This window comes from Cibotium barometz, chromosome 49 (assembly GCF_041138505.1).
Source record: "Cibotium barometz isolate CiBa-2024 chromosome 49, ASM4113850v1, whole genome shotgun sequence".
Classification (NCBI taxonomy): domain Eukaryota; kingdom Viridiplantae; phylum Streptophyta; class Polypodiopsida; order Cyatheales; family Cibotiaceae; genus Cibotium; species Cibotium barometz.
The window spans coordinates 15,524,786-15,536,961 of record NC_141094.1 but is presented as its reverse complement, the minus strand read 5'-3'; the positions used below and the strand labels follow the sequence as shown (position 1 = coordinate 15,536,961).

General features: G+C 37.7%; 1 protein-coding gene across 1 annotated transcript; it reads left to right on the top strand.

Annotated features, from left to right (window-relative positions):
• The first annotated feature begins 10,204 nt into the window (after window positions 1-10,204).
• On the top strand, window positions 10,205-11,795 carry LOC147610341 (uncharacterized). The gene is made up of 3 exons (XM_086786560.1): window positions 10,205-10,511; window positions 11,086-11,486; window positions 11,695-11,795. The coding sequence occupies exons 1-3, from the start codon at window positions 10,205-10,207 to the stop codon at window positions 11,776-11,778; spliced, it is 792 nt and encodes a 263-aa protein (XP_086642686.1). The 3' UTR covers window positions 11,779-11,795.
• The last annotated feature ends 381 nt before the right edge of the window (window positions 11,796-12,176 follow it).

Genomic DNA, 12,176 nt, shown 5'->3' with positions numbered 1-12,176 from the left:
GTAATCACCTGCGTATCTCATGACATGAGACAAAAGACTACAAGAGGTAAATGCCATAAAATATCTATAAATCAAATAAGACTACATTCTTTCGTATAAACAAGAGTCAAATCAACAGTTCAACCTCATTCCATGACCTCTCCACTTCACCCATTGTCCTACTAATGTAGTAGACAAGCCTCATGTATAACTTCTTTGTGCCTTTTTGCATAAGTACTAGCCCTACTACGTGCTGTCCAACACTAAGGCTCAAATAGAAAACTTGACTCCAATTTGGGGGCATCATGATAGGAAGAGTGGAAAGCATATCCTTGATGTTCTCAAAGGTGTTCTCTTTCACTTGACTCCACATAAAAGGATCTTGCTGATGAGTAGCTTTTTGTAAAGGGTAACCAAGCTCTACAAGCATACGAAAAAACCTGGACAAATACTTGAACTTTTAAAAAAAACTTATAAGCTCCTTCACTGACTTTGGGCTTTCCAAATGCAACAAAATCCCCACCTTTACAGGATCTAGAGCTATGGCATTCTCACTCACTTCATGACCCAAGAGTACCTCTTGCTAGTTTGCATTTAACTAGATTGAGTTGGGATCCATCCTCATCTAGTCTTTTAAAAACTATTTCCAGCCTCTCCACACGTGTCCATCTATCACTCTAGACTCAAAAATCATCCATGAAAACTCTAAAAAAGTATCCAAGATATGGGCCAAGAACTCTATCCATCTAGCTTTGAAAATTGGCATATGTATGAAGAAGCCCAAAGGGCATAACCTTGTAACAAAACACCCCTCAAGGAGTGATAAATATGGTCTTTTTTTGGTCTTCTCAGGCTATCCAATCTAAAAATAGCCAGTAAATCCATCAAAAAATAAATATCTCTCATGCCTTGCAACCTGGTCTAGTATCTCATCCTGAAATGGGAGAGGATAGTGATGCCTCTTTGGTTGAATTGAGAGGTTTTTAATATATACACAAGCTCTCCACTTATTACCATTATTAAGTACAATGACTATAGGGAAAACCCACTTTGCATCATCAATCACGTAAATAAAACTAGCCTATAACATTTATGTCACTTCTACTACCAAAATCTATCTTTGAAGAACACCCAACCTCCTTAGCTTCTAAGCCACTAGTTTTGCACCTTCTTTAAGCTTTACCTCATGAACCACACTTGAAGTTCCCCTCATTTAACTGTAATATTTGGAAAACAACTTTGGATACCCATCAAATAAATCCTCATACTGCTCTTTTTCTTCATTAGTCAGATTACTAGCAAGCATCTCCATTAGCTCTGCTTTTGGTACATTGGACTCTATACCTTGGACATGATCTTGTTTAGCCACATGCCCAGCCATATCAACTCCTTTAACCTCAACTATATGCATCCCAAACATGTCCACCTACAACTCCAAGAAGCTCTAATCCAAATCCATGTCATCATTAGCTTCATCTAAGGATCCTTTAGAATAAGCATCATAGCTATCAAAAGAGAGTGAATCAGCCCCTGTATTCACTTCCAAATCCTCTCCTATCTCTAAAAATATTTCCCAGTGTCTTCAAATCATAGCTTATCCTCTTATCCTTAGGCCTTTCAACAAACAAGTTAATACAACTCCTATACTAGTCCTCTCTTTACTTCATAGCAATCAACTAGGGCCTTCCCAAAATTATGGGGTATGCCCTAGCCCTACTAGCATCACATGCATATAAATCACTACTTTATGCCCAATAACATTCAGCTCCATATCTTTGATCACACCAAGACACTTAATCTTTGAACTATTGGCCATCCTCGTGCACTCAAAATAAACTTCCATGATGTCACCTCCAATCCAAGATCATACATAGCCTCCTCTCTGTTATGACACATACCTGCGCTCCCCCATAAATGTAAACCTTGCTCACCTTCTTGCCATGGACGTAAACATCCACAATAGTCAATATATGAGAAAACATCCACAATAGTCAATATATGAGAAACCTTGCTCAACTGAACTACATTAGCCTTAGGTGTTTTAAATCTAACTCTCCTCACACTTGCAAGCTTTTTCCATTGTCTCCTTATGCTAGAATTTAGCTACAAAAGCTTACCATAAGTGATATCACCCTTCCTATGTCTGAAATCAACTAAGAGACTATAAGGGGGCTATCCTTCTCCCAACTGGAAATCATCCATGCCAATATTTCTTTTTCTAGCCCTAGCTTTTCCTTAATTACTAGATTCAGCCTGCTCCATGGTTTCCTTTCCCTTCTCTTATTTCTTATTGGCTCTTGTTTTCTTACCTACATCCTTAGACTTAGATCTTTTCATACCTATCCTCTTATTAGCCATCACATCAACCTCATCTTCCTCTTCCATAATTGCTTAAATCATACTCACATTACCCCCCCAATGGACCTTGAAGTTACACTTGTCCTTGTTTGGGCACCTGATTTCCATTAACTCCATTCCTATTGTAGGATCTATGCATAGACTCTATGTGAAGCTTTATACGTAGGCTCTGCGCATAGCTTTATGCATTAAAGCTTTAGGCATAGCTATCTATAATTGTTTTATGCTTTGAGAAATTGACTCTTACGTGTGTATTTGGTTTGGGTTATATGTGTAGGCAATATCAGTTGACGCATCACAGGACCTAGATGTCATGAATATGCGCACTATCATCAACTAGTGACATGGGCACTAGGCATGGACTCAGTTCTCACAAACACATGTATGGTTTGACATCTCTTTTCACATACACAAAGTTCACCTTTATGCATTTTGTAAGTCAATTTATTTAATCTTATATGCAGACCAACATACCATCAAGCCAATCTACTCCATATGGTAAATCTACTCCATATGGCCAGTCGTCTCTTACTAGGGGGACAGTCCACTCCATTAATAGGCATAGGTCCGAGTGTTGCAGGCCCATCGTGCTATGGGTGTAATGTGCCTACACCACCAATGGAGACTAGACCCACCCCCAACTCTCTCATGTCCATCTTCACCCATGACGTTGTGGAAGTCTGGGTAGTACTGGGGGGCAGGGTGGTCTCCTGAGTCATCTCCCCAACGGGGGGGTTCTTCATCCACACTCATTTTGAGCCATCCCTAAGGAGAGCCATCCCACCATTTTATCCATGAACAGTACCATATAATGTGGATGTCGATGGTGTCCTCATGATGGCTGCACAAGGGAAGCAAGTCGTCAAAACAGATGTCTGTACTTGCTAGCCTGGAGTTCACAAACTCCTTTAAGAAGTGAAAAGTCTAAGATTATCTCTCAAAACAATATACTATCAATGTGCTTAAGATTGAGTTTACTGTTCCACATGCGGGCCTTGCCTTCTCGGAGGACTGGATGAAGACAAAGATAAATCTTTTCCTCTCTAATAGGAGAGCAAAGTTAACATTAAGAGAATGGTGAAGAACATGGAGAAGCCAATCATTTTCTCGCAAGAGTAGTGGAGACACACGTGGAGATTTGTGAGAAAGCATCGAAGTGCTTTTCAACAACAAGCGATGGCAAGTGCTTGGTAGCTATGGAAGCAAGGAGCATCTCACTTTGGGTCGGGAGGAAAATTCTCCTTCATTGCTCGCTTTGGAAGTATCTATTTTACTATTTTCCTTCTCCTCTTTCATTTTTTTTAAACTATCTTATTTCCATTAACTAATTGTATTTTTTTAAATTATTTTTAGTAGAGGGATATTTTTGGGCGTGACCCAAGAAAAGAGGAGTACAATTATGGATATAGAGCCCTCCATTCACAATTGCGCACTTGGATGCATACACAAGGTGTACACGCTTAAACAAATCCACTTTGGGGACTCAAGCTAATGAGGCAAGTAGCTGATAAGCCCTTGTCTTATCTATATGTAATTATTTTTTATAGTTTTATACTTACCTTAATCTTGTTTGCATGTATGTAGGATGAAGAGGAAGAGGAAGATCTGGAGTAGGAGCTTGAAGTGGGTGAAGGAACTAAAGACGCAGATGAAGAGGATGACAAGTCGGAGAAATCTGATGAGGATTCCGAGTAGCCTCCTCTTCCTTGGATTTTTTTTTTGTATATGGCCAAAGGCCCAACCAATCGATAAATATAATATGTATTTGGTTCACTTGCATTCTTCCTGGTTTAAATATCTTTTTCAAGTTGATGTATTTATAAAAAAACTGTATGTATCAATTAAAACAAGAGCTAGGATAGACTTGGGAGTGCTATGTAGACTCCCCCCAGTCTGCCCCAAGTTTTTTTTCCACGCAGTTCTATCGATGCTCAGTAGCACAAATAGTAGCAAAAATTGTTGATGAGAACAACAAAAATTCGTTGCCATTTTCACTGATGAGAGCAGCAATCCCATTGGCAAGGAAAATAGCAATGTTTCTAGCTGAGTGAAATACGCATGACATTGCTATTTTCGCTACTAGACTCTCATTCTGTTGTAGTGTAATCAAGAATGTCTAAGGTTATGACCTAAGTCTTTACTACAATATCTCTTTATAAAACTTTAAATCCCAAACCCATATATTCAAACCCCATAACCAAGAATGATAAGCAATTAGACATCACTAGATTTATTTTTTCTCTCATTCTTATTTAAGTTTAGAGAACTCCCCTCTGCTATCACATATATTAAAATGGTATAAGGCACCATCCTCCTACTGCTGCTGCGGAGACTAAAGCAATGGCTCAAAGACCTCTATAGACAATCTAAAAACCAATAAGAACCTCCTACGGCGATGATAAACACCTCAGCCATTATTAGCATAATTTCTTTACTGGCAGAAGGTCCCAGCCCAAATTATACCAAGGCATCGGCTCTAGGGCTTAACATCACTGCCAAGAGTATTCCTAGAAATCTACCAAGAATCTCACATAGTGATAGTTATCTTCTTGTGTTTTAAAAAATAATATTTTTGTTTCCTTTTTTTATACTCTCCAACTCTTAACTTCATCGTTCTTTTATTTAGGGTATTTCTTTCACTTCACACCTCAGCCTATAAAACTAGAATATAAAGTCTCAAGATAGCCCCAATTAAGATATAGCTAAAGCAACTTAGCATACTACCTCCACATACCTCAAATAGAACCAATTACAAAAATAACTAACACTAGCTCCTAAGAAAGGTCAAGCTTTAGAACCTCTCTAAATAGCACACTAACATGAAATATGAATCAGCTATAACTTCCATTCTTGCATTCACATCACTCCAACTTACAATTTTATTTATTCTTTCACACATATGCACAATCATTTTCCTTTATGCACTCACTCTTCCACTTATACTTACACACTCATTCACCAGTCTAACTAATAACTTTTAAAGAATAACCTTATTAAAGATCAAGTTGGAATAAGCTTGATCGTTCTCAATATTTTGTAAACTTAGCTTCTTCATCATTCCTCTCCTTCTTGTCCTCTTTTCATGTCTATCATACTTTGAAATTAAACCTATCTTACATTAGCAACACTTCACCCACGGTGTAGTCCTAGACTAATTTTTAGTTTTTCAAATTTTTATAAATTTTTTGAGTTTTAATTTTTTTCTTGACAAAATAAACCTTAAAAAAAACAAAACAGTCACCCACACTTCCTCATAAAAACTACATCATCTCAACAATTCACCCTCGGTGATGAGTATAAACCCAATCACTCCACTCATTGACATCCTCTATCACATCAGTATCTACTAAGAATATATCAGCCAAATCGAGACTATCCACCTGCTTTTACTGCTAGGCTTTAAAAAAGCATCAAGGCTATAGGGTAAGGAGGTCAATACAGCTAATCCATTGAGCCTCTTCATCCTCTAAAGTGATCCTAGTAGTCACCTACTCCACTGCAAAATGGACAAATAGTTGGTAGCATCATATTATAAAAAGAATGATGTAGATCGTAACACCTCGCCATTCTCCAATGCTCAGTCTTTAACTTAGGACTAAGAAACCTATGCTAGAATGCACCTCTATCTAGATTTAAAAAATTCTATGCTCCTCATGCCTCTGAGGAGTCAGACAGACTAATGTTTTAACAAATCCCATCCCATAATGTCTACGATAGGTACGACATTGCAAACATCAAAATGCCGTTGTATGTAACAAACGATGCTCACACTCTCGGCAAGAGGAAATAGGGTGGAACTAAAGGAAGAATAAATAAAAAATGAATCATTACAACATTTATCACCCTCACTACAAAATAAAACTGAGAATAAGTAAGGAATGAGGGAATAGCGAACTCACCCTAATGATGTACTGCCACACTATCCTCCTCCAAAATAGGTGTGATCATTCATCTAAAAGATCTACCCTTCCCAATACAAAGAAAACAACATACATCAAAACCAATCCTCTACACTATATCTTCCTATACCTTCACTACCCTTACCTAAACATCACCATTTCCAAGGTATTGTGAAACTACATAATAATGCTTAACCCTTAATCCATTAACCCAAAATGGTTCATTCTCCTTTTATAAATACAATATACTCAAAGAACCATTATTGAAAGCTTACACAACCTTAAAGGGTCTTAATCAACTAATCTCTATCTTACCAAGAAATTTATGCTATCTACTATCGTAAACCAACAGTAAATCACCTTCCTGAAACTTATGAATTTTTATATTGCAATCATGCCACGCTTTTCTACGCTTGTATATAGCCTCTAAACTTTGAAGAGCTATTAATCTTTCCTTATCTAATCTTTAACAAACGATTGTTCAATCTAACACTCTCACCTAGTTGCATAACTAATGCTATTCGTAAAGTTTAAATTTCTTGCTTAATAGGGAATATTGCATCTGTACCATACACCAAATTGAATGGAGTATTTTTTGTAGTGAATTTTTAAGCTATACAATATGCCCATATTGCTTCATATATCCATTCATCCCAATCTCTTTGGTTTTTTGCTACTGTCTTGGTTAATATTCCACATAGAATTCACTTGGTAACTTCTACTTTTCCATTCTCTCTAGGATAGTATGGCGTTGATGTACGATGTTGTATTTTGTAAAGCTCAATTAATTCATTGATTGTATCATTTAGGAAATGAAAACCTCTATCACTCACTAATTCTAAAGGACATCCAAAACGCGTAATAATATTCTCGTAAAGAAACTTAGCAACATCCATGGCTCTATCTATCACTAATTCTAAAGGACATCCAAAACGCGTAATAATATTCTCGTAAAGAAACTTAGCAACATCCATGGCTCTATCTATCTTTAAGGGTTTTGCCTCTACCCACTTAATCACATAATATGTACATACCAAAATGTATTAATTGGATCTATAACATGATGGGGGATCTAAATAACATTGGCTACCAATAACTACCAAAGGAGAACCTTGCGAGCCACTAATTTGCCGATAAAATGTCCACTATAGGGTTCATCCTCTAAAGTTTTTAAAATAGCAAGCATTTCATCTTCATGCACATAATGGCAATAAATTCCTTCTCAAGGGAAGTACTTGTAAAGGTAACCACCCAACAGAATATAATACCAAGATTATAACAAAAGCTTTTTATTCTCCCTCATGTCTAGTGTAGGTCTATATTGAGTTGTGCTCAAAAAAATAGCAATGCCATCATACTATGGCACTTGTGTTTCTATTAAAAGTAGCTGAGCATCTAGTAGATCATTTTCTACCCCAATCTCTTGATCATCTGCCCATAACCTAGATAAGTGATTGGCCAATACATGCAAATTTCTTGCTTTAGTCACCACTTGAAAATGAAACTCTTGAAATAAAAGCATCCATCTAATAACATGTCCTGATAATTTTGGCTTTTTCAAAGCTATTTCAAATCCTCATGGTTGACATAGAATATGAATTTGTTTTCCAAAAGATAATAAAAAAACTTCTCGAGATAAAGAATACCATCGATAGGCATTCCTTTTTCGTTGTATAATTTTGCTCAACATCACTTAAGATCCTACTCGCATAATATATAGGATGATCCACTTTATTATTATCTGATTGGCATGATACTGAACAAACTACCATCATTGAAGCATCAGTGTGAATATGGAATTCTTTAGTCCAATCCGGAGGTGCCAAAATTGGAGCTTCCACTAATTGCTTTTTAAGGAGCTAAAAATCTCTTGGACATTCCTTCGTCTAAATAAAGGGATTAAGGGTAAAGCGATAATGAAAAAGTTTACGATAAAACACTGATCGTAGTTCACATAACATAAAAATTCTCATATTTGATTAAGATTATAAGGAGGAGATCATAACTCATTTGTCTTTCTAATCTTTGCTTCATCCATAGCTATCCCTTCCATGTAGACTAAATGTCCTAACAATGTACCACTTTCCACAACAAAGACACATTTCTCTGGGTTTAAGGATATCCCCACCCCAATACTGCGATGGAATAGTTTTTCCAACTTATAGAGGCATATCCTCAAGAGTTCCAAAGATGCATAGAAAAACTTCCATCCAATGCCTGAGAAAATCTTGATAAGCCACAATCATGACATGTTCGAAAGTAACCGAGGCATTGCATAACCCATCTAGCATAACTTTATCAGTAAAGGTTCCCCACTCTGTAGTAAAGGTTGATCCTTAGGATGGATTAACACTTGGTTATATCCACTAAAACTATCCATCGAGGAATAAAGCTCATGACCAGCTACTTTATCTAAGACTTGGTCTCAGTGTGAACGGCAAAGAAAAACGATCTTTCTTCGTCTTATTATTCAATTACATGTAGTCCACATAGATATAGATATTTTTGTTTTTCTTAGGGACTATGGCAATAGGTAAAACCCATTCACTATAAGCTACAGGATATGTAAACCCCACATATTTATAGGACCTTGCAAAAACACTTAAATGTTTAGTTAAAACCTTCTGAAATCATAATGATGCTATGTCTCTTGTAAGTTTTACTAGTGTTTCTTGAGAAATAGTATACCTTATCATGTGTTCACAAGACAATAGAGGAAGAAGGACCCTAGGAAAAGCAAGGCGACTGTTACTTGTATATGGTACTACGTGGAAGTGTAACCTTTGAAGGTAGTGCTTGGTGTGGAGATTCTATTACTAATAAATAAAAGTATTGTCTCAAAACAAAGAAGGATACAAAGTGAAATTGTATGTGTACGTGTCGAAACAACATGCATGCAAAATAAACCTATGTTAATGTCCATTGAAATGTGAGTAAATATAAGGCCTATATTTTTTTTTTTGTAACTTGTCTCATAAGTAGACGTAGCTTAAAAAAATTAAACCGGCTAGACAGTTCCGAGCTATTGGCTTGCTTGAAAATCTCTCCATATGTTTCCCATATATATATATATATCAACAATGAAGACCATAGCTCACAGTATAAATTTGGTAACGATCCTGGAACCAAACGACTAAAAAGTTACAAATTGTAATCTAATTTAGATTGATAATTACTATTTGGTAACTTTGTATTAGTAAAAAATTTCAAATGATAACTCACCTTTTAAGAAAAATTACCATTAGGGTTTTTTTATAAGTCTATATGACACATGCTTAACAAGGCTCAAATTTATGATTTGAGGCTCACCAAGTAAAAATCACTATAATATCTTGCTATTTTTTTCCAAGTTCCCTCAATAATTGATAGAAATAGCTTTAATTTTTTGAAACTCATATAACATCTTGAGTGTATGAACGAAATAAAGAGATCTTTGGTAACTTTAAGATCTAGAAAACTACCAAATTGTAACGCAAAATTTGAAATATGTTACCAATGGTAATTTTATGAAAATCTCAAATTTGAAATATGCTCCATCTAAAAGCGCCATGTGTGCGAGAGGCAAACTAGGGGCCACTAATTATAGACTTCATCATTGCCGAAATGAAATGAGGCTAGCGACATATGACGACATAGGAGCTCAGTTGAGATTCACATAGGGAGATTCAGTTGAGATTCATATAAAATTGATTGATGCAATACGGCTACAGCAACAAGAGCCTAACACAGACGACGCACTAAACGACGGCCGGAACGCGGGATTGCTGCCCCTCCGCCGTAGTGTTGTTCGCTTGAATGATTGAGAATGCTGGGGCCCCCCGCCGTGATGGTGGATATTCACACACACACACACACCGCTGCACCTCACCCTTGAGTGTGAGCAGCTCTATTTAAGACGTCGACGAGTGCCTGCAATATACTCACACCATCTGCATCTGATCAGAACTATACCGATCCAGAAGCTCATGATGACGTCTAGTTGCTGCAGCTGTTTTCTACTCCGTGTCTCTGCTGATCTCTTGCAGCAGCTCGTGCTTGTCTTGATTATATTAACATCCATAATTCGTGACGACAGCATAAGTGTAGCAGCCCAGGACTGTACCCCAATCGCCCCTTCCTCCGGCGACACACCTTTGGACGGGGCCGTGAGCATCATCAAAGGCGGCAACTACTACCAGCTCTTCGAAACATGGGCTGCCCCGGAGGCCGGCCTTGACGTCAGCACTTACACCTCCGTTGCCGTCGACGCTCTCACCGCAGCCAAAATCATCATAGGTCCGACCTAATTTTGATCTTCTTTGAATATATAATAGCTGGGTCTGATCTGTATCTTATAACAAACTCTCTCTTATATAGAGATGTCAATGAATAGACTAATCACACATGATTAGTTGGGTCATGATCCCTTGATTAATAGCACTCCAAAGGAGTCCAGTCTGGACACAGTTGTATGACTTGCAGCAGCAGCAGCTGCTGTTTATAATGTCGTAGATGTCTAGAGTGGATTGCTGCTTATAAGTTAGAGGAATTTTACTTTGTATATCTAGTGGTAGCATATTAAACAATGAGTAGTAGAAATATAAGGGCATGCTATCAAACATTTGTAAACACTAACCCTCCCCCCACCAATCACGTACATCACCACTATAACTACCTCACACCCAATCAATCACGTACTGCAACAGTGCCTGCTTTTGTTCCTTGTTTTATTTTCATTTTTCTTGAATGAATCCGAAAGTATGCACAAATTACTGTTAAACACTATAATATGGTGTACTGATCTTACCTGCCTTTTAAGCTTCTTTAATCCTGCACAAGCTAAATATTGCACATCTTGGATCCTCCACAGGGATCATCGAGCAACTCTTTGAAGGAACTGCTATCTACAACAGCCCTGCCGACAACTGCTGGAATGTACAAGGCAACTATGGGTTCCCTGATGGTAGAATGATCTCCTATGGATGCGATTGGGGTTTGTTTACGGAAGTTAACTTCAAGTTTGGCCCAACCTCTCCGGACGGAGATGGCTGGAGCCAGATTGGTGCCGAGCCAAGTGGAATATTATACTGCCTCTACGTGGGTCCCGACCAAGGCGATCCTCTCTTCACCACTGGTTGCAGCGATGACGACAGACAAAAGTTCAAGTTTATCCCCGTTGGTGGTGCCAACTTTTTATTTCTCAACAAGTCTACGATGCAATGCATGTACCTTGCTTCTGATGGCATTCGAACTGCACCATGCAATGTTGATGTAAGTTTTGGTTTGCTATTATTATTCTGACTACATATTGAAACTTAGTAGGATATAAAGTTCTCACGACTATGGCTACTATCTATCTTACATAGCTCATTACATAATCACTCCACAACCATATAAAGTCCTTGTACTACTTACCTATAATGCTCCACGATGGTGATTGATTCTTACACTTTGGTCCTATTTGGATGATTGTTTGCAGGATCCAACACAACTTTTTCAATGGTGTGATCACGTCACTCAGAGTTGTGTTGTGCCAAGCGGGCAGATATTCAACCCATGCTAAATATACATTAGACGGAGTGTATCACCACTTTGATCTTTGAAGATCCTATGTTTTCCATGGTTTGCTAGTGCAACAATCCCACACATTATCATGACAAAAAGATGTATTTAAAACATGCAATAATTCCTTTTGACACTCCATGTCAAAAGGAAAACCTCCGCCATCTCCTACTAATAAACTTTATTTTTTGATGCCTAAGCTTGCTAAAATGTTATATCATTGTTTCTACCTCACATCCATGTAATTGGAAAGCTATTTTGTACCAAAAGGCTCTCTTCAATTAGAAATTTATAACCCCTGGCCCCCTGGCTTCTTGCTTTTGTGATAGGGGTACCGAAATTGCCATGTGTGACCTGGTGGCAAGGATTGGCTTTAAGCGTTATCAAGTCGTACAATTC